The sequence below is a fragment of the Malaya genurostris genome, chromosome 3, assembly GCF_030247185.1.
Source record: "Malaya genurostris strain Urasoe2022 chromosome 3, Malgen_1.1, whole genome shotgun sequence".
Classification (NCBI taxonomy): domain Eukaryota; kingdom Metazoa; phylum Arthropoda; class Insecta; order Diptera; family Culicidae; genus Malaya; species Malaya genurostris.
In genome coordinates, this window is record NC_080572.1 from 222,710,080 (window position 1) to 222,734,353 (window position 24,274).

General features: G+C 38.4%; 1 protein-coding gene across 2 annotated transcripts in view; it reads left to right on the forward strand.

The window, feature by feature from the left end:
• The window catches only part of LOC131438486 (tight junction-associated protein 1), a 121,379-nt gene extending 99,446 nt beyond the window's left edge, over window positions 1-21,933 (forward strand). For both annotated transcript variants that reach the window (XM_058608548.1, XM_058608549.1), the window contains exons 5-6: window positions 1,787-2,913; window positions 13,842-21,933. In XM_058608548.1, coding sequence (XP_058464531.1) covers window positions 1,787-2,913; window positions 13,842-15,392 — 2,678 coding nt within the window. In that variant the 3' untranslated portion in view covers window positions 15,393-21,933. The remainder of the gene's footprint in view (window positions 1-1,786; window positions 2,914-13,841) is intronic.
• The last annotated feature ends 2,341 nt before the right edge of the window (window positions 21,934-24,274 follow it).

Consider the following 24,274-nt stretch of genomic DNA (forward strand, 5'->3'; position numbering starts at 1 on the left):
CGTCGACACCGATGGGTTTTTCCTGATGTACTCAACCACTTTTAAGTCCCCGGCTGGCTGGGACCCGTTTTCCTGCCGGATCGGGGCAAATCCTTCATGGAAAGGGTTCGGTCAGACTCGATAATATTTTTGACACTGGTGTGGTGCACTTTCACCCGTTTTGCAATTTCGTTGTACGTGACACCACTTTCTGAGCACCAAGTGTGCAGAATTTTCTTTCGCGTTTCCGGATCAATTCGACTCATCATTGAAACGACAAACCGTACCGAAATCAATCGATTGCGCAGCTGTTATTGACATGTAAACAAACATGTCACCGCAAAACACGCTGCTAAAAATTTTAGCCATTTCAGAGTAATAACTGTTTGAATGTTGCTAACTACTTATCGATACACTCCTTACTACGTTCCGCTGCTTCTCGACGGGGACGGATCAGGCTCGGGTTAAGAACAAAAATGTTTGCCGGGTTCAGGTCAGGTACGGGTGACAGTAATTTTTATTTCAAATTTTGGTCGGGTTTCGGGTGTTGGTACTCGTGCCCGAACTCTTCGGGTTCGGGTCTGGTTGGGTTATTTTTCATCAGATACGAGTCGGGTTTGGGTTTGGAAGAAAAATTATTTTCGGGTTCAGGTCGGGTACGGATGAAAGTATTTTATTTTCTATCGGATACGGGTCGGGTTTGAGTAATTGCTCTCTAATACGAACCAACGCAAACCAATCGGTCCGAATCAGTCCAAAAAGGCTTGAATCGCACCAGAGTAAATCTTAATATTTGGACTGTTATCTAAAAATTCGAATGATTTTACTTTCTATAAACGAAAGTCAGTTTTTGCTATCGTGTATGTGGATAAGGTAGCGCTTCGCCGTGGTCAGGTGAAGTTTGCTATCTATCCCTGAGTTTCACGCACTTTACCCAAAATTGCGAGAGAACGGGGACGAAAACGGAGATTCCAAGAACATGCGAATCTAGATAATTAGTTTTTCTATCGATTCGTATATAAATTGTGCCTGATAAACGTTTTTATCGAAAGATTTCGTGCGAATTGTAAAAATAAGTGATAATATTCTTTCGGACACTCACAATGTCAACACACAAGAAAAACAAAGTGTTTAACAAAACTCGCACAAAATCTCGCGAAAGAAATGCTTTCGAACTGATATGTTTTGGAAGTGAATAGTAAAATCATTTATCTACAATCGTATGTTTTTGATTTATCGTTAGTATTGGAGAAATTTGCAATTTAGGGTGAAATTTCTTCGACAAAGCAAGAGGAAGCATTGAGCTGTCTCGCTTCCACCTGACCACGGCGAAGCGCTACCTTAATAAACGACAATAGTGTTTCAAACAATGCGCAAGACTGATACGTTCAATTTTTAAAACATAGTTTTTTTTAACATCATATTTCTATATATTCATTCCAGTATTTTAAGCCATATGCCCTAATCGTGTGTCTTGCTGGAATAATAACTATGCATGAATGCATGACTTCTTTCTAACATATGTGTGTGTAATTGTTAATTATTTGGAATAAGAATTTATTCAACATACTCTATAATTCCTATCTAACAATTAATTAATTTTCAAATCTACTTGTTCACCTAACAGATACTAATAGACCGATAACAACCTGATCATGATAACAATTGAATTGATTTTTCTTCTTTTCTTGTTTTTCTTCCACAACTCACAAACATGCCTCTACGGTTGGCAAAAACTTGTTCTCGCCACATGCATTTCGAAACTACGTTTTCTTGTTTGTTTCGCCGGGCCAATCGACGCTTGCAGATGCCAATCAGTCGCCAGCAAAAGACGGTATTGGAGGCAGTGGTGGTGGAGGTGGAGGTGGAGGAGGAGGAACAGGAACAGGAACAGGACTTGTTGGTAAAGTTCATTCGCAGCAGGACACGCTGTCCCTGGGTAACATAAACAGTGGTGATAGTTTTCTCGGGTCTGGCCGGGCCACTCGCGGTGACCACAATGTGGTGTCTCCCTCGGTGATGGCAAAGTTTCTCGAAGATGAACTGAAATCTAGTGAAGCGTTATTGAACTCCCCGGTGAAGCATTGCGACACTTGCATCTGTACCAGAAGCACTTCGTTAACGAGCGGTGCACTGATTCTAGCGGATCTACTCGGGGATGGACAAAAATATTACAGTGTCGGCACACAGACCGTCATCAAGGGAGAAACCAATAATTCGCTCTGTTTAAGGTGCAACAATAATCTGAACTCACCGTCCCATAACAATAGTCCATACATTATGAAGCTTATCAAGTCCAGCGACAGCGTCATATCGGAAACCAAAAGCAGTGTTTCGGATTATCTCACTACCCCGGATAAAACGTCACCCAATGGAGTGGGTAGTGTTCCGGTGCCCGTGCAGTCCACTAAAAAAGATGATTTGATGGTAAATCCAATCCTGGGGCACCATCGTATAGGCGACAGAACCAGTGCTTACAACAGTACTTCACCGAACTCGGACCCACCCGCGTCGGCATCCGTCCTTGGACTGGCAAAAAGCAACACCATGTCAACCGGAAGCAGTAACGGAAAGCAGCCAATCATAAACCAGAACAAAAAACAGTTGGATCTAACGAAAAACAAAATCCAAAGCACGATGACATCCTCGGCGATTGGAAACAAGTATAGTAGCGATTCGCCGTCGTACATCATCAAAGATACGGATCAGATGAGTGGAAGTCACACGTTGCAAACACCCAAATCGGGCACTGGTGGGCCAACGACCCTGGAAAGCACCAACGGGTTGGGTAAAATCGCGGGCGGTGGACGAGGCAGTGGGCTGTACCATGCCGTTGGCAGTACGAATAGCTTGTGGAGCAGAACTAGTAGCCGGGAGCGGGATGGTGCTAAGATATTCGAGAATTTTAACCGGAATCTCATCAAAACCATTAAGGTAAGTGAAGTGACTTAAGGGGGTGTAATGCTTAATGTAGTTGTAATATTGACTAGTACCATTTTTATATTCGTGTTTAAACGGATAATTAGTCAAAGCGAAACAAGTTTGCTTTCCTTACTTATTGTACAGTTTACACCAAATCGAACTGTATGTAAGTGAGCTAAAGCGAAAGTGTGATCATAAGTGCAACTTATGAATTGATACAAATCATTCACTTACAACGGACAAAACGATTTAAGCTTCAAGTAAATTGTAAATTATAGTATTCCGAAGAATACGGGAGTTCAAAGTTTGTAGAACCGCAAATGTTCTAACTCGTAACCACTCCATCGGATGTAGTTAGTGTGCTTGAATCAGAGATGCCAGGTAAAAATTTCAAATATCTTCAGACAGGGTTGCAAAAGTCTGTAAATCTAAAAAAAAAATCTGCAGTCAGCAAGTATGTCTTGCTGGTAGCAATTTCTCTGTAAAGTATGATACGCAATCTGCCAAAAACTCGATTTTCAAAAGTCTGCACAACAAAAAATGTCTGCAGCACTATATACGAAATCTGCAGATTTACAGACAAATCTGCAGATCTGGCATCTCTGGTTTGAATACACATTTTAATTATCAGAATTATGCTTTTATCAAAAAACTGAAAGATGTTGAGTGGTTTTGTTTGTTGGGAAGTTGTTAGGAATGTCAGGGTATACATTATAAAACACCATGTTAGTAGAGAACTTGTCCACTGAATGGCGCTAGTAGGTTCACAATTTGATGGTAGAAAATTTATAATGTGATATGTGATAAACTCTGATGATATAGAATGTTGGTGTTTTCGGAAAGAATGTTCCGGAATTCAAACTAGATTAGATAGTGTAAACAGTGGTTGAAAATACTCCAATTGGTGACGCTAGTGTGCAATTTAGAGTTAAAAATTCATGTTGACTCATACAGATGGTTTCTTCGAGAAGATGTGCTAGGGTTTCAATACCTATTAAATGATTGACTAAACAGTTCTTTATGTATCTACAAGGCAGTCTTCAGTAACTGAAAATCAGAATTGACTAGAACAGTGATGTTATCGATCAGTTTCCAATAAGCTGGTGGAGGATAGACAAATTGAAAACTAGAAGGGGCTAGTGGGCTACTAGAGTATTAAGGAGCAAGACTCTTTTCCTGATTTTAATCAATATATCTTCCATATGGTTGAAAAATAAACCAATCAGTTCATTCTGCCTATAATTGCAATTCAAGAAAAGCGAAAATCTTAGTCTAAAACTCTTCCGTTTACCTTGAAACTGCTCGAGAAAAATTATTTCAGTGTCAGCTTACTTCCACTTACACATTTGATTAGCAACAAACACATTCCCGTAAGGATTTCCTCTTGCAGAAATTATTGCAATATAATGAGTTACGTACCTTCTATAAGTAAACCCGCAAAATAGGAACCTTTAATTTAACACGCGAAAGGCAATATTTATCTTTCAGGAAAACTGCTTTTGCAACTGAAAATATTTAGTATATTTAAATACGTTTATTTCATAGACAATATACATAAGTTTTTCTTCGCCGTGGCATCCACCGACCCAGATCATCTTTATCCCAAAAAGCTTGCCAGCTGGCAAGTGTTCTTTGGCGACACGCGCTGTAGAATTCGTTGAAAGCAATCGGTCTCTCATAAATTTCACCCTCAATAGCACCACGTTTGGCTAAAATATCGGCTCTTTCATTGCCTGGAATGGAGCAATGAGCCGGGACCCAAACTATTGTGATTTGATCATTACTATTCAATATGACGTGCAGACACTGTTTTATTTTGCCCAAGAAAAACGGTTCATTTTTGCCAGCAGCGTTTGAGCGAATGGCTGCTAACTCTGCTATATAAACAGATGCAGGTTCTTGAAACCTAAATGAAGCCGAAACATTATTGTTGAATATACTAAACCCAGTAGCCTCTTCAATTCGTGATCCGTCCTTGAAAACCATTTTCTCAGAGTCAATATGCCTGAACTTACTTGAAAATATTTTTGGGATTTCCATCGAGCGTAGGTGTTCCGGGATTCCACGCACGAAAAATAGAGTTGAGTCAGGGACATTTAGGAGGGTGTCACTGATAGGAATATATCTTGAAGGGTTGATTTCCTGTGACATATGGTTAAAATATACTGTCATGAATCTTGTTTGAGATTGAAGCTCAACTAGCCTTTCGAAGTTATTAATAACCAGGGGATTCAGTACCTCACATCATATTAGCAGTCGCGACGAAAGCTCCCAAAAACGATCCTTCAATGGACGAACTTCAAGACTGATTGTATGTGTCGAGTGCATGCACCCTAAAGCAATTCGCAAACAACGATACTGAATTCGCTCCAGTTTGATAATATGAGAGTTTGCAGCGGAACGAAAGCAAACGCATTCATATTCCATCACTGAAAGTATCGTTGTCTGATACAATTTTATTAGATCTTTCGGATGAGCACCCCACCACGATCCTGTTATTGTTCGAAGAAAATTTGCTCTTTGTTGGCATTTTGTTATCAGAAACCTAATGTGTCCCCCCCACGTGCATTTGGAATCAAACCATACCCCGAGGTATTTGAAAGTCAAAACCTGTTGGATCATTCTTCCCATCATATGAAGCGGAAGCTGCGCGGGATCATGCTTTCTTGAATAGACGACCAGCTCTGTTTTCTCGGCAGAGAATTCGATACCCAAATGAACAGCCCAAACGGACAAGTTATCTAAGATATCTTGCAATCGTTTTTGCAGATCAATAGCTTTGAGTCCAGTAACTGATACCACGCCACCATCTGCCAATTGTCTTAGTGTGCAGGGGGTTACAGCTGTCAATGTCGTTTGCGTAGCAATTATACAGGAGCGGACTGAGGCATAAGCCTTGCAGGAGACCCATGTAGCTAATTCTGATTGTTGCCAAATCGCCATGTGAAAAATACATGCATTTCTCTGACAAAAGGTTGTGCAAATAATTATTTATAACCGCTGGTACTCCATGTTGGTGGTGCTTGTCTGAAAGAACATCAATGGAAACTGAATCAAATGCTCATTTAATGTCTAAAAATACAGATGCCATTTGTTGTTTTTGAGCGAAGGCAATTTGGATGTCAGACGAAAGCAATGCAATGCAATCATTCGTCCTTTTATTTCTTCGGAAGCCAAACTGAGTATCTGACAACAAACCGTTCGTCTCGACCCAAGTGTTGAGACGTCAAAGAATAATTTTTTCGAACAATTTTCTGATGCAGGACAACATTGCAATGGGTCTATATTAGTTGTGATTGGAAGCTGAGTTCCCCGGCTTTTGAATGGCGATAACTTTCACTTGCCTCCAATCAGGTGGAACAATATTTTGCTCAAGAAACTTGTTGAACAATTCCAACAGACGTCTTTTTCCGAGGTCGGGCAGATTCTTCATCAAGTTGAATTTAATTCTGTCCAACCCAGGAGCGTTATTGTTACAAGACATGAGTGCTGTGGAAAATTCTATCATTGAAAAGGGGCTATCAATGGTACCATTGTTTAGAGAAGACTCCTTAATAATGCTATGCGTAGGAACAGAATCTGAACAAACTTTCCTCGCAAAATCAAATATCCATCGGTTCGAGTATTCCTCACTCTCATTTCCTACGTTACGATTCCTCATTCGTCTGGCTGTATTCCAAAGAGTGCTCATTGAGGTTTCTCTTGACAAACCTTCCACAAAATGTCTCCAATAGCTGCATTTCTTGACCCGAACTTGTACTTGATTTCTAAAACAAAGAATTTTTCAAAATTCTGAAGAGTTCCTCTTCCTCGTTTTGAAAAAGTCTTGAAAGCATTTTGTTTCGCGTGTTTAGCATCTGAGCACTCTTTGTCCCACCAATGGTTTGGAGGCCTTCTGTTAGACGATGGACCAAGAAATCGTTTGATTTGGGCTTGTTCTGCGGCCTCCAGAATCGAACAAACGAGGAAGTCATATTCTTCAAGTGGGGAAGCTTTTCCATAGAGTTCAAAGTACTTGAGATACTACTTTGGTACTTAATCCAGTCAAAATTTTTTGTCAAATAATATAGAATATTAACTGAATTAGCAATGCCTTTGTTACTGCTAATTGCGATGATGATTGGTTAAAGATCACTACCGTGTAAATCAGGAAATACTTTCCAGGTGCAATCTAGTCGAATTTTGGACGAGCAAAGAGATGAATCTAATGATCAACATTTCCTGAAAACATTTATAAATTGAGTTTAGTATAGAACCGTATTGTCTTCGGGGAGTTTATTATGTTTGTGGAGACTAAAAGTGATATTTTAATTAAAATTAGTTGAAAACTATCTAACCAGAACCGCATTGAAAAAAACATTAATAAATTATATTGAATTTAACTCCATAAAGTTGGATTACGCGTAACGATTTTGATTATTTGAATAGGTTGTGTTCCTGAACCAGTTTCTGTGCAAAACATAAATTATGCGGAAAACATGAATGTATTTAAAAGGAATCAATCTACCAGGTGGAGCTTGTGTACCGTAATGATTACAGTATCTATTAGAATCGTCGTTTGCACGAAAGTTGTTCGGAAAGTCTTTAACAGTATAATGGAGATTTTAATATAAAACTTGTCCTCTTCACAAAGCTAATAAACTAGTTTTCAATACAACGTAGGTTGCATTATTGTTAACTCGACATCCAACGCGTCGAAGCCATTCGGCATAAACTTCTTCGGTTTACTCCTTTCTTTGGAGGGATCCCTACAATTTTTCCAACCATCAGAAGCGTTATAAGTTTGTTGATTTGCACTTTTAATCCGTTGGCCGTATTGTCTTAGGCCGCTTACGTAGCAGAGCTGATTATCCTGAATTGTTATGAAAACTGAATTTAGATATTCACTCTCGTTATCTTCGATCTTATCCATTCCTGATATTTATCTGTTTACAGCTAGTTCTAGAATATATCGTCTATTTATTCATTTTTCCCAATTATTTTTTAGCTCCCTTTCTAGTTTTTAAATGGCTCAGTTATATAATTACTTTCAAGTGGTAGTATTAAGTCTATGATAATTGCCCTAATGCATCGGTTGGGCTATCGTAATCCGTTAACATGAAAGATGGAGAGAATTTTCGCCTTATTGGACTTTTCCCTGTTCAATAAAAAATAAAAATTAAATATAATTAAATTAAATAAGCAGCACATGTCACGATTTATGTGCTAATCATTATATCTAACTATGTAAATAATCAAAACTTCAATATAAAGTACGAGTTTCACTCTGCCAATTTCCTCAGACTTCAACTGTCGATATTCATTCTAATACTCCTGTAGCTAACCAGCGCCTTCTAGTAAAAAAGTTTTCAATTTATCTATCCTTCACCATCTTATTGAAAAACTGATTTATAACCTCAGTCAGTTGCTCGGCCATCCATGAAAGTTGTCCATCAATGTCAACTTCCCTTTCTGATCAGCCTAGATAGCCGTGTAGTGTCGGTAGCGGTTTCCCAACTGCTAAGAATAACGCTACGGTCCACCTGTACCGGTGGTATAAGTCCACCAAACAGGTAAGCCGTGTGGCATCCGGCGGAATTATTTTTTACCAAGAATTGATCCACTGGTTTCCTATTCCATGTCGTAAAAGGCCACAAAAATAGGAACTCCTAAGTCAAGGTGTATTTCCGTGCCGATGGCTGAATGGCTGCTGGAGGTTAAACATTGCAGTCGTGAACGGAATATCTTGGGTTTTTCCCTTACTGGATACACGCAATGCTTAGCAATCAACTTCTTTGATCATCGATTCGGCAGGCCAGAGATTAGAAAGCTGAGTGTCTGTGGGTGTCCTCAAGGTGGTGTACTATCCCCACTTTTATGGAACCTAGTCGCTGATAGTTTGTTAAGGAAACTTAATAACCTTGTGTAAATGATATTCCGACTTTCCAAGTTGGCCAATCTTTACTATTGGCCCAACGAACTTTCGACTATCTTCACGACCAAACTCAACGATTAATAGATCTGGCGTACGACAAGTGGTATTTCGGATCGCTAAACAAAATGAACTATCTCGTTTAATTGCTAGATCAAGACTGTCTTTATTTCACGTTCGCAATGTTTGAGAATTCCATATCGACCATTGTGTAATTGTATGGGTTTAATATAAATAAAAACCAACCCGATGCCATCGGTCTCAAAATTAGTTTACAACCGGACACCCAGATTTACCTGACTTCAAATTAGGTACTATTATTTACAAAAGATTATAACAATATAAATATCAAATTCCATATCAACCAATCTATTCACCCTCCTCTCCATCTTCCGAAAAATCATTAACTCCATCGATATTCGTTAATTGACACCAACGCTTGATACGATCGGCTGCATACACTGTTGTTCTGATTCGGTTGGAGCTGCGCCCTCCAGGTAAGTCCTCCAACTCGTAGCGGTCATTATTTAATACAGCTTTCACCACATACGGGCCTTTGTATTTAGCCTCCAGCTTGCGACTATGTCCCATCGCCGTGAGGTCTCTCTGTACGTAAAACCACATAGGCTCGAGTATGCCAGAGAGGTTGTCTTACGAAATTTAGTGGAAGAACTGATAGAAGCTGGTATTGTGGAGGAGTCGAATTCGCCGTATAGTAGTCGAGTAGTAATGGTGCCGAAAAAGGACGGTTCATTCCGAATGGCAGTGGATTATAGACTATTGAATAAAAAGACAGTGAAAGATCGTTTCCCCATGCCGGACATCGAATGGTGCCTAAACAAGCTTAGTGGAGCCGAAGTTTTTATCACGGTCGACCTATATTCGGGATACTATCAGATACCCGTTGCTGAAGACAGTCAAGCGTGTACTGCATTTTCGACTCGGCCATCCCGTTCATACGCACAGAGGTGTAGAGACACAGAGGTGCGAGAGCATAGAAGTGACGAGTCACAGAGGTGCCATCGCATAAAGGTGCGAAGACGTAGGGGTGCAAAGGCACAGAGGTGCTAAAGCAAACCAGTGCTTCGCTAGGACCACGCGGTATAGTCTAACGATTACTCTCGCCCTTGAGCTTTTGTCTACGATCACAACTAGTTTTCCACCTCGTACGATTGTCGATCCTGTCTACAGCTTGTAAATGATATTCCGACTTTCCAAGTTGGCCAATCTTTACTATTGGCCCAACGAACTTTCGACTATCTTCACGACCAAACTCAACGATTAATAGATCTGGCGTACGACAAGTGGTATTTCGGATCGCTAAACAAAATGAACTATCTCGTTTAATTGCTAGATCAAGACTGTCTTTATTTCACGTTCGCAATGTTTGAGAATTCCATATCGACCATTGTGTAATTGTATGGGTTTAATATAAATAAAAACCAACCCGATGCCATCGGTCTCAAAATTAGTTTACACTTGGATTTCCGACTTATGGTTTTGCCGACGATTATCATATATTGATGACCGGTATAAGCATTAACACTCTCTTTGATTTAATGCAGCAAGCCCTGCGATCTGTTGAACAATGGTGTTGTCAGGTTTGGATTATCTGTAAATCCGGGCAAAACATCAATGGTGCTTTTCACTCATCGTAGGATAATCACAGGAGCTCGTCCGTTACAGTTCTTCGGTTCAGAGGTCACTGTGGTCGATCAAGTTAAATACGTCGGGGTTATTCTTGATTCAAAACTGAATTGGTCACATTGACTTCAGGATTAAAAGAGCTTGCATGGCTTTCGGCCAATGCAGACGAGCTTTTGGAAAATCATGGGGACTCAAACCCAGGTACATTCATTGGATCTACACAACTATTGTTAGACCAATTTTAGCGTATGGATGTCTTGTATGGTGGCAGAAAGAAGAAGTAGCGACAGTTTAGTCAAAGCTAAATCATCTCCAAAGGATGGTCCTAATGGCGATGACAGGAGCATTCACGACAGCTCCTACTGTTGCTCTAGAGGCGCTACTGTGCATTAAAGCACTACACGTGTTCCTAAAACAAGTAGCATTATCTTGTGCATACCGTCTTAAGGTTACAGGGCTTTGGAATATTAACCCATTAGACTATGCTACTAGCAACACTCGCTTGTGGTCTCAATTGGTTAGCTGGGATGAGTATTTACTTGCTCCTAGTGACCTAACTCTCACATGCAGTTTTCCTTTTAAAACATTCAATGTGAGCTATCCTCTTCGTTAGGAATGATTGTCTGGTTGTCTGGAACGACAACTTGATGAACACATAGTTTGTTCTACGGACGGTTCTCCGTTGAATGGTCGTGCTGGTGCTGGTATCTACTGTCGTGAAATAGGCTGGAGCAGTCTCATTCACTTGGTAGATACTGTACTGTGTTCCAAGCAGAAATCTACGCAATTCTGTGTGGAGTACAATCGGCACTTCAGCTGAGGATCTGTGATAAACGAATTTATTTTTGTTCCGAAAGTCAGGCAGCCTTAAAAGCACTCAGTTCGAATGATTTTGTGCCATTTAAGCCAATTTGTTCTGATTCCTGATTCACGCTCGTAATTAATTCTGACCTTGTAGATAAAAGGTGATTTTTTTGAGGTTAGGATTTTCATGCATTAGTATTTGCTCAGATTTTTTGAGGTTATGATTTTCATGCATTATTATTTGCTCAGTATGCTCTGACATTTCATCATGAATAGACTTACTAACGAGCAACGCTTGCAAATCAGTGAATGGGCCCTAGAAAAGTTGGCAGAAAATCCGCTTTTTTATCGACAAATTTTGTTCAGCGATGAGGCTCATTTCTGGTTGAATGGCTACGTAAATAAGCAAAATTGCCGCATTTGGAGTGAAGAGCAACCAGAAGCCGTTCAAGAACTGCCCATGCATCCCGAAAAATGCACTGTTTGGTGTGGTTTGTACGCTGGTGGAATCATTGGACCGTATTTTTTCAAAGATGCTGTTGGACGCAACGTTACAGTGAATGGCGATCGCTATCGTTCGATGCTAACAAACTTTTTGTTGCCAAAAATGGAAGAACTGAACTTGGTTGACATGTGGTTTCAACAAGATGGCGCTACATGCCACACAGCTCGCGATTCTATGGCTATGAGGGAAAACTTCGGAGAACAATTCATCTCAAGAAATGGACCGGTAAGTTGGCCACCAAGATCATGCGATTTGACGCCTTTAGACTATTTTTTGTGGGGCTACGTCAAGTCTAAAGTCTACAGAAATAAGCCAGTAACTATTCCAGCTTTGGAAGACAACATTTCCGAAGAAATTCGGGCTATTCCGGCCGAAATGCTCGAAAAAGTTGCCCAAAATTGGACTTTCCGAATGAACCACCTAAGACGCAGCCGCGGTCAACATTTAAATGAAATTATCTTCAAAAAGTAAATGTCATGTACCAATCTAACGTTTAAAATAAAGAACCGATGAGATTTTGCAAATTTTATGCGTTTTATTGTTTAAAAAAGTTCTCAAGCTCTTAAAAAATCACCCGTTATAATAAGAACACATTCACTTAATGGGTATTGAAACCCAATTGGGTTACCAATGAGAGAAATTTAAACTCCTGTTTACACCATTTGATCTGTTTTGAACTCCGGAAATATTCTTTACGAAAACACCAACATTCGATATCATCAAATTTTAAAGATATAATAGAATCAATTTTCTTCGATAAAATTGTAAGCCCATGATTCACTCATGTAGACCGCTACATTTCGAACATTTTTGTAGAAGACAAAACCTCTCTAAGTCTTTTAGTTTTCAAACTACAGCATAATTTTGATATTGAAATTTGTATCATCGCAAGCACACTAATTCCATCTGATGGAGTAATTCCGAAGTAAACTTTTAACTAAAATATTCGCGATATTTCATGTTCAAATTGTTTTCTCTATTGTAAATATATGAATTATTTCACGCTCTATTGAAAGCGCCCCCGATAAAGTAGTTCTCAACTAATTGTCTACCAAATGATTTCAAATTGTGGGTCTAAGTAACCACAACAAGTCGAAGACTAAAGTACTATGTATTGTGGATGCCACGGCGAAGAAAAACTTGTGTATATTGTCTATGAAATAAACGTATTTATGAAAAAAGCCGAAGACTGTATGGTGCTATCTATTGACAGGAGCAAGATAATCGTTCACAGCCCCAATCAATCGAAATCCCATATGCTCTGGGTAACGTATAAGGGGCTGTCCATAAAACACGTCCCGCCGCAAGGGGGAGGGAGGTGTTTCACAAAACGTGACTTTTTGTGACAGGGGGAAGGATACTTAATAATATTACTGCTTTGCCCTATTTCCTGATTCAAATCTTTATTCTTACCATTCTATAGGATAACGTGTATTTGTTGATGTAAATGCTGGGAAGATCAAAAATCATTGGTGATCTAAGATCACTGCTGATTTTAAAATCACTGATCTCTGAATCACTACTGATTTTATCACAAGTGATCGTTGCCAAGGAAAAAATCATCGTTGTTAAATCACAACTGATTTGATTTTGATCAAATCGAACAACCGGTTGCGAATTCGAACACGGAATGCATTAAACGAGAATATATGTTGAAACCACGTAAACCGTTCCGTAACGAAACCGGTATTTTTCCCAACTCTGGTGATAAAGAGTGTGAGATGAGCAAAGATACAAAATTGACAAATTTCCATGATTTTGGAAGTCTCGTTGCGCGCGTTATCCTTAGTTATAAATTCCTTTAGGATTGCTATTGTCACTTATTTTCACACCCCTCAGCGGGTGTTCAGATGTAGATCAATCGGAACTTATGTCGGATCTTGTTCACATATGATTTTCTTCCACAAAATCACTACTGATTTTGTGTGACGCAAGATCAATACGGATTTGATTTTCAATAAAAAATATCAAAAAATGTGAAAAAAATTGATGAAATTTTTATTGGTATCGATAGAACGAACGATATAATTTAATGTTTGATAATGATCTACTAATAACATCTTTCTTTTTTAGGCCGAAAATCCCAAAATGTCCGGCCCGCGAATTTGTGCATTGCGAATCCAGAACGGGTCGAGCAACATTCTGCTGGACAGCCTGCAGGATGACGCATCTGAGGTGGAACATCCACTGGAAACCAAACCGTCACCGGCTCCGGTGATCTACACTCGGAGGGCAAAATTCCTCGACGAAGAGCTGCTGTTGGATGATGATCCGTCGATTGGGCTGAATGGTGCGATCAAGACTACAAGTCTGCCAACTGCGAATTCCAGTGCAAATGTCGCAACAGGAGATGGTAAACCACACACGGCAATGTCTAACGGTGCAGTAGGGAATGGTTTCGGCTCAGAAGCCAACAAGAGTGCCGGGCTAGAAACGATGTCGAAAGACGTGTGTAACATGAGTACGACGACATCTCCACATTCTTCCGATAGGCTTTGTACGATCGGGGAAGACGTGAACAACTTACTGTTGACTACGAAGATCAGTTCAAATACGATCACCAACAAACCAAGGCTGGATATCAATGTAAACAAACTGGATGGGATCGATATTAATTCGAAAAAATCTTGTACCCAGTCAAGTTCGATTTCTAGCGAAATTGACATTCAAGAAAGTGCGATGCTTAGGCGGCAGCAGCTCACGCGAGTCGCGGAATGGGTGCAAAATAATTCCAAAATGAGTAATCCCGGAAATCAGAGCAACACTGAGTCCGATAATGAAATTTTAGCTCTCGCTTCAAGTATTCCACTCATTACAGCTGATAATTTTAACAATAACGTCCCAAGCAGGGTAGCGAAAATGGCAGAATCGAGGGGCATCTGTAGCAAGGACTTAAAACCAGTAGCTAGTGATATGAAAATTAGTCATAGTAACAACAGTAGCACTAATATGACACAAGTAGTACCAAGCGGTAATGTTCTCGGCAATATCAATTCCTACAACAATAATCATATAATCGGCAACAGCATAACGGTTGGCAGTAACAATACATTTGCTCAAACTAACAATGCAAGCACCTCGATCAGAGGTCATATCTACTCTAGTCATAAGTTAGCCGCTGATAGTAATGCCGCCCAGTTGGACTACAACAGCAACAGCCACAGCACGTCCCAACCAAGCATCAACATGTTAGGCAGTAAGCTTTCGCTTCTCGAGTGCTCCAGACAGCAACTTGACAATTCACAACTACATAATCAGCATCAGGACGGTTATCCCGATGTCGATCACGGCAATGGCGTAGATTTGGCCCAAATGGAGTACAACGTAAAGCAATTCCTACTGAAACAAAACGAATGGTCTTCGCTCTCGAGGAGACTGTCTTCGTCGACGGTGTCGGGTACGGTTGATCAACAGCCGCCAGTGCCGGTTGCCGAAGAACCGGTGCGGAAAATGTTGGCCGGAAATAAGTCGAGCATACAGGGGCGCAGTCGATCGGCAATAGGGTGGAACATTGAGGGAGAAGCTACCAAGGGTAGTTTTCCCGGTACTGCCGTGCCAGAGACAGCACAATTTCATGCGAACAAATACTCCAAAAATCCGCACAGGACCGAGACAAATCTGTAAGATCTGCAAGACTTTAGACGTATGGATGTAGTGTTGAACGGTGGTTTCTGATTTGATTTGGATAACTGGCGCGGACGTTGAGTTTAGCGGTGAACTGAGAAAGATTTCGTCACTTGGGAAATGGAGAACAAATCATTTAGTTGGGCAGTTCTTGCTAATGCATTTCAATCTTGGTCGAAAAAGATTTGATGAAAATTCCAAACCAGTGCTGTTGTTAATCTATTTGCTTTGGTTAGTTGCTAGCTTCTTTAATGAGGCGCCATAATTTCTTTGGCGCAGGGGCGCAATGCAATTGGTTGAAGATTAAATTTAATTTTTTTGAACTTGTCTTTGACGAATTTTGCATTTTTTAGATTTTGCTGCACGAAGCGTTTCTATTACAGTGTTTAGTGAAATGCACTCAGCTGCAATTTTTAAACTTGATTTGAGATGCAGATGCTTGGCATCGTGCCCCGGAGAACTTCCTCCCCCCTTAAATTCATATTTGGTTTAAAATTGTTTTTTGATATTATGAATTTATTCGAATTTAAACTGCATTTCGACTGAAGAACTATCAAAGATTCTAAGTTATTCGCATTTCACTATGAATTTAATACATTTATTGAATAAATTCAGGACTTTGTTTAATTAATCGAATAAAGCTCAAGCACTCTCTTATTTCTATTTATTCACATTTAGCTACAAAAATTGTTAGAATAACCTTTAAAAATCCTAATATATGAATCATCAAATTATATGCGGAAAAATAGTGATATGTTTTCTTTTATATGTCGAATTAATAATTAATAATTTTTATAAGTTAATTAATAATTAACTTCTAAGCTCTTCTAAAATATTTGAATCTAATAACAATGTTTTGAAATTAATATTTTATTTTGTAACATTTTTATAAAGCATGTTCAAATTCTAGTGTTGTTATTTAAGGGATAAACAAACTGGTTTGGTCAGTTAAGTCAATGGTGAGAATTTAACATCTTTGTGGTGCCGAACAACATCTCATATAGAAAGGTTATGCAATCACTTGAAAAACCGACTAGTGAAAATTGGCCCATTCGACTCAGTTCATCGAGCTGAGCAATGTCTGTGTGTGTGTGTGTGTGTGTGTGTGTGTGTGTGTGTGTGTGTGTGTGTGTGTGTGTGTGTGTGTGTGTGTGTGTGTGTGTGTGTGTGTGTGTGTGTGTATGTGTGTGTGTATGGGTCAAATAATCTCACTAGGTTTTCTCGGAGATGGCTGAACCGATTTTGACAAACTTAGATTCAAATGAAAAGTCTCGTGGTCCCATACGGAATGCCTGAATTTCATCCGGATCCGACTTCCGGTTCCGGAGTTCTAGGGTAAAGTGTGTTCAATATTGTACACCGTCACTTAAAATATTTTTGGATGCAAGAAACATTTAAATCGTAATTTAGTAATTTAGTGCGTACTAGTAGTGTTTGTGTATCATGTTAGTTGGTGACCGTACGAACCGACTTTGATTATACTGGTTCTCCGGTTCCGGTGCCGGAAGAGCATATAATAGTGAAACCACTTCGCTTTCTTGAGGATGACATACGCAATCAAAGCACTGTTTTATTCTGTATGTTATACTAGTTAATGGACAAACAATCTCTTGGTTTCTTTCAAAAATCGAAGAGAAAAAATTTAAATAGAATACTCCAATATTATATGTAAATGAGAAAGGCATCGTTACACCACTAGGTGAATTAAAATAGGTTTTTTTTTATTCCATCCTGAGTTCATGCTGAACAAATTAGTGAAACATGCACGCAAAGCTATGCATCAGCTTGAGCGCATTCATCACATTTATCTATTTCGAATTATCATTAAGAACCAATTTCACTTTCTTTCATTGAATTCTACTGTCCACTGTCACCTCATTACACAGGTGTAATAATTAAAATACAGATACCAGTCCCTATCTAATTTTATAGTCTTCGTCAATGTATATGTTTGAAAATAAATAATATTTTGTCCGTTAAAATAACACTTCACCAGTACCTTAAGGTACTGCTGTCAACAAATGTTTATTTGTGCTGATATATCAGTAGGATGAGAATAGGGATGCCAGATTTTCACAGATTCTGGAATAAATCACAGATTTTTGAAATCGAGAAATCGAGTACAGTTTAGCATCAATAAGTACAGACTGACTTCGATCTGCTATTATGGTACGGGAAACGGGCACAGATTTTCACAGACAGGTTTTTGACTTGATGACAGATTTTTGAAAAAATGTCCTGACATCCCTGGATGAGAATGTTCGGTAGCTCGGCTGTTCTAAACTCGTCAAAAGATGAAAAAAATATTTAGTGTTTAGTGTGTAGAATTCTGCTTGATAAAAATACTAGCCGAAATTTAAAGCCTTTCGGTCAGTATTGGAAATGAAAATCTCTTCGATGTAGTTACAATACTCGAAAGAGCAAGTAGACTAAAAGTATCTGTTACTTGCTGCTGCGGCCTTTTTTAATTTTTTTCTAGAAACTAGTTCGACTAACTCTGCTAGAAATATTTGTTGCGCTGGACTTCGCACCGAGATATTAATGCAGAATCGGCATTATTTGACGAACATTAAATAGAGCGACAAACCAGATAAAATTTAATATCTCAGAACAGCGATCAAAAATTATTGTTTCCAAATGCCCTAATTCAATTAATAATGAATCCGGACCTGTAGTTAGAGCTCTATATGAACAACAAATAATAATCGAAATAGCATTACGCAAGTTTTAATATAGAGCAAATATTTAACTGCATTCGATTCTGTTAGTTGGATTTCTTTAAAGAATAACGCGAAGGCTGGATTGTATTTGTTGTGTTAACGGACGCGAGTTTCATCATTCAAAAGTTTATGCTTATGCTCTTTCACTGCTCAAAATATTGTCGTTCCACTTTCCAGGGGATTTTCGTATTATGGGAGCAAATTATACGAGTTGTACGGGGAGACGAACAACAAAATGGTTTACTGGTATACGAGAGTCTTCATATGTAGATCCAAGAATACGGAACGCAGTTTGTCTCCATGCGTAAATCGCTTGCCAAATAAAAAACTCATGAGAAATTCCGAACTTCGAGTCATTCCCTAGTTCCCTGGTTTGTCACATTTGCACAAAAATGTATTTATTTCGATATCCAATTTTAGATTTTGAAATTTTGGCATGGTTTGATTGATAAATAGTGTGACAGACAGCGAGATGAAACTTCCTCCTGCCTGCGTAGTTCTCTGGGATTAGTTAGTCTACTTGCCGTATTAATATGCATCCAAAGTGGTAACCTGCCTGTTAACTGTGTATGTTAGTAAGATAATCAAATCAGTTTTTGACTAAGCTGAAAATATTTTATTTGTAAATGCAGTTATATGCTGAACGCAGATTGGTCTACGCTTACCAATACTGACCAGAGTTCATTGAGCTGTCGAATTAGTTTTCGTTACACAAGAACTGTTCTGTTCTAATAAAAATAGTGGAAAAGGTATACCCGTTAAGCTAGTTAATAATGTGGGATTTTTTTTATTGATTGTAAGTAGGTTCAGGAAACGTTATTCAAAGCAGTTTCATTCAAAAGATTTGCATTTTTCCATCTTCCAACCAACTCACGAATATCACATCGAAACAAATATTTATCTTTTCAAGCGTTCCAGTCCTGCAGCTATTTTTACACAACGTCATAACTAGTGAAATGCGTGGGACATCGATGGAAACAAATAGTAATCGAAAAGGGCCAAATCTGGGCAGTATGGCGGGCAAAAGTTTCCGTTTGAGTTCAGAAATTGTTGTTTTGACCACTTTCGTTGTGTGTACGGAGGTGTTGTCAAGTTGCAAAATGACTTTATAATTGCAAGATAAGGGTTCTAGATCTGGATTTTGGAACAAAATTTCTGGAACTCTGGAACTTCCGTTTCTGACATTATTTCCAGAGTTTCGTTTCAGATTTTAATTTTCAAACTTAATTTCAGAATGCATTTCCTTAATTCAGGTTCAGAATTCTATTTAAGAATTCAGTTCTAGAATTAAACTTGGAAGATGGAATTTAAAAATGAATTCTGTACCAGAATTTCGTAACTTGATGAGAGTATTCATGAGCTAAACTCTTGATCTGGATTTCGAACCAGAATTTTGTAACTGAATTCGGAGCCAGTTCCAGGTTCCGAATTCAATTTTTATTCCGTACGAAAAAAAGTACTCAGCAGTTGTAAACATCGGATGAGCTTATGTATGTTGTCTACGAAAAAAATAACGTATGTTAGTCTACAAAAAAAACAACCACAACATTGTTTGTTGTATTGTTTCACTCTCATTCCTACAGCGAATATGAGGTAAAATATGTCTGTCGTCAATAAGTCAATTTTCAGGAAACCGTTACAATTCTTGAAGCGAATCAAAATTTGTTGCAAAATTTCCACAATCAATCAACTTATACGAACGGCTATTGATATTCGTAAGTGAGAAAGAAGTATGTCAGTTTAATTCGTATTCACGTTCACCAGTTATGTCTCTGACATTACCGATCCGCCTTTTCGATCTTAGCCACTTATGCATCAGAAATCTCATATTTGTAAACTATTCATTTTTTATTTCGATTAGCTTTCAACATTTTGTTGACTTACCTGTCGGGTCGGTAAAACTTCCTGACCACAGCTCGTGGTTGGGAACCTGCCCGAAAGTAGGCTGCGTTAAAGGCGATGGTCTAACTAATTACGCGATACCAAGAAGCGGCATTTGGCATAATTTTCAGAACTTTTTTTTTAAATTTTGGAAAAGAATTTGGCCAATTGACCTATTCAGTCTCAGGCAGAGAAATGCGTACTGAAAATACTTTTTCGAACTCGACAATTATCGACACCCCAGTTTACGCTCCACATCATCGCCCAGTTATCCACTCCAGAAACGTTATAGAAGTCAATGACAAAGCACACTAGATATTAGTTAGCAAACAGCAGCAGTAGGTCCAATCGTAACAGTAACGCACTTGCCTGTGGTTTGAGTTATGATCTTAGATCACAATCCCATTTATTTGTAAGTACCCTTAATTCAGCTGTGTTATTGAAAAGCCAAAAAGAAGCTCCCTTATACAACCAAAAAAATAGCTAGTCAATGTAATAATTGTGAGAATTAATTCGAGCTCGTGTCGTTTTCCTATGTTGTGGAAACTGTATTGTTCATGGAGGGAACACAATTCCAATCGGGTTGCCAGTAACGGTAAAAGAAGCATGTAAATATCCGTCGAATAACGAACATTTGAAATAAGTAGCCGGTACTTTCTTTCGACTTGGTGTTCAGTTGTAAGATAAATTATGTAGAACATTAACCCTGGAGAAAGCGACACAGTTTTGCTATTCAGAAAACTCACTCGCGACAAACGTCTTATCTAAGTCCAGTAACTATTTGTTGTGTATAGAATCGAACCACTGTCGAAGAAGAATGAATCAGGTACGAGAAGAAAAAAAAATGTTCTCATTGAATGCCTTGTTGAATAAATGTAACGTAAAAAAACAGTAAGGAATGCAAAGTGCTAGAAATATCAAAAGGAATGTGCTCGATTCCCAAAGATGTATCCCGAGTAAACTATCTAAATGAAAAGTTACTAATTAGGAAAGATTAACTGCAACTCTACTGAAAGCGTCTTCGGTCGCTACGTCCGTCTAATTTCCAGTCCCGATGCAATGCAGCGGACCAGCACGGAATCGACTGGGATCGAAAACCGCGGCCATTTTGTTGCATTGTGTTTAGTATTGAGTTGTAATAAGATCACGTTTCTTCCGTTCCGCTACAAACTACAAACCATATATCGCATACAGTTGCAAATGGCTGAACACAACCGAACAGCTTAAGAGCGGAAATATTTATCCAACTTTAAATTCTACGTTCCATGGACATGGACTTATTTCAGATCATGCATTCCTCTTGTACTGTGAAAACTATAACTATATTAAAAATCTACGTAACACATGTTTAGTCTTAATAGATACTACTATGCTATTCTATACTCTTCGGCAACCTAGTTGAGCTATTGATAAGTGAAGCTTATTTTGAATGGAATAATTTATCGTATTTACAATCACTGGATAGAAATAAACATGCCGGCTTTGTTGATATTTCACTGATATGATACAAAACTGCTTGAGACCATTTACACTACCTACTACAGATCTGAATTTTCATTTGTATCGAATCAAATGGTTCGAAAGAAAAAATAAAAACAGTTTGTGAACCAAGTAACGCATTGCGAACGCTTAACCAGGCCAGTGAAAATAAAGAAAAAGAAATAAACAAACTGCTATATTTATACCTAACAAATGTGTGATGAGAACAATCGTTGCTTTGAATTAACACGAAAGGATTCCTCTCGAAAACTGGTTAGTTAAAAGTGCCACCCACTCTGACCCGAGTGTCGGCACTAATAACTAACCCATCAGGCTGGTAGCTTCAATCAGATCTCACACTGTATACTACTCATCTCGTCATGTCAGTAACGCTTGAGTGTAACATTGCAATTGTTGTATTATTTGCAATACAGTCAAACAGCAACAAAAACACTTAACAACAGCGTTGTTTCTATACCAGTTGAAGAAGCCATTAAGTGAGTTACAACAGTCCACCAGGAGTGTTATTTCTGCTATGAATTACAAGCTAAAGTAAGTAGTCTAAACCTCTCTGCGACAAAGGAAACTTGTTGTAAAAACGGTACACAGTTTGACATAGTCTTGTGATTTTACAGTATTGCTCAGTAATATCTGATGTTTGTCAAGTTTGAGATTGCTGAGACTCCGTAATTTTATCTATTGCCGAGATGCACAGTTCGAAAAAATCTTATGATTTTACATCTTTTAAGGTGCACATAAATGGAGCGTCGTATTTCACACAAATTTTTATTCAAGAACATGTAAAATTGTGTGATTTGAAAATTACATGGCTGGAATTTGAACGAAATAAAAAAACAAAAAATCGATGATAGCAGTGCGACTTGAACCGAGAATTATTAGATCACTAGCACATCGGCTACTCGACTGAACCACATAGCTTATATCTGTTCATTGAATAATTGATACATATAAATCCATACAGCGGCACTTGATAGCCGAGTGCAAATTACATTCGGAGCTTATGAAATTCTGTGGGAATGGAATACTGCGTCATTTGAAAAATTAAGTAGTTGTGAATTGTATCGTTTGTAGAATTCTGTCACCTGTTAAATTCATATTTTTTTTGTGTGATTACCGAGTACTCGGCAGTGCAAATCTCGTCAATTATTTTGCCGAGCTTCAGCGAAAAAAAGTGTGCGGGTATTTGGGTACAGAAAAAATATATTTGTTCGAACCCAAATACCCGATTTTTATTTTTGATCGCGTACGGGTCGGATTTGGGTTTGGAGAAAAATTGATCGAGTCGAGCACGGGTAAGTATTTTATTTTCGATCGGGTACGGGTGGCGTTCGGGTTAAAAATACACTTACCCGACCATCTCTAACTTGAGAAAATACTGATTCCATACAGATTTATAAGAAAGTCGCGGTTTTGCGCCAATTTAATATATATATTCCTGTTTTATATGATGAAACGAGGAACATGCTCAATCAGTTCGACAATCGGACCGATTCCGGCCGATAAATTTTACTGGGTTAAATCATTGAAAACCTGCTCAAGTTTAACTCAGTACAACTAATTAACTGTTGGACTTTCAGAACACAACCAAAGTTTGTAGTACATGTACAAATTATGTGCATTCTGCACATTCAATACACTCATGCGCTCTATTTGTCTGTTCTCTCCTCTCGACAGATTCTGGTAGATTGTATATATTAATTTATTAACACTGAAACCTATGTTACACTTTTTCAACAATAATGAGAGAAAAATTTACACAAAAATTCCATTGCCGGGTTTCTCCTGGATGTATATAGGCTCTTCAAAGAGTTCAATAAAGATAGATATAAATAAATTTAAATTACAAAACATGTAACCAATGTGAAATAGGTTATACCGGTTTATACTGACTTTTTTTCCTCTAACCTCACCCCGATACTGGATAGAATACGGAAATTCAGCGCGCACTATCTGGTAAATTACTCATTTCCTAAACCCACAGAACCCCAAAGCGTCCCTGAAAACCAGTCGGAAAATAAACTAAAATTTTCTCTCGAAAAACATGCAATACTTTTTTTTGCATCAGTTGAATTTAATATAATTTCGGATAAAATTAGTTTGGACAAGTGGATATTGAGATGGTATCTAATCATGAATTGCTTCGACAGAAAAAAATAGAGGGTTGTATTAAAGACACGACCGAGCACAATAACATTAAAAATGAAACGTTTCTAGGGTCTTCATAATAAATACAAAATAAAGATGATATTGATGATGATACACTACACTTCACTACACTTCAAAGTTACTTGGAAGCTGAATTTTAGATACAAATAACCTAAAGATTTAAACCTGAACAAATGAAACTATTTTATTTTATGATGATATTTTTTGAAAAACATGCAAACTTATTAATATGATTTGATTTATATCGTTTATTAACCCCCAGTTTTAACCTAATAATGGTCGTTCACTGGGAGGAGTTATCAATTTTATAAACAGTTAATCGATCAAGAGAATGTTGTACCAGTAATCTCAGTAATGGTGTAATTTTATTAATCCTTCAAAATCGTCGATAATCTTCGAAAAGTGTCGGTAAATAATATGGCAACAATACGAGGAAGAAAACATGTGAAACAGTCCTCTTGAAATATTCAGTTACTTACATTGATTATCGCTTTGGCATATTAGGAATATATGGAATGGATACGCAACAAAACAATGAACATTGTCATAGTTACAACGCGTGTATCCATCAGACGCTTATTGTTTTGAAGCAAATAATAATTGAACTGAAACTGG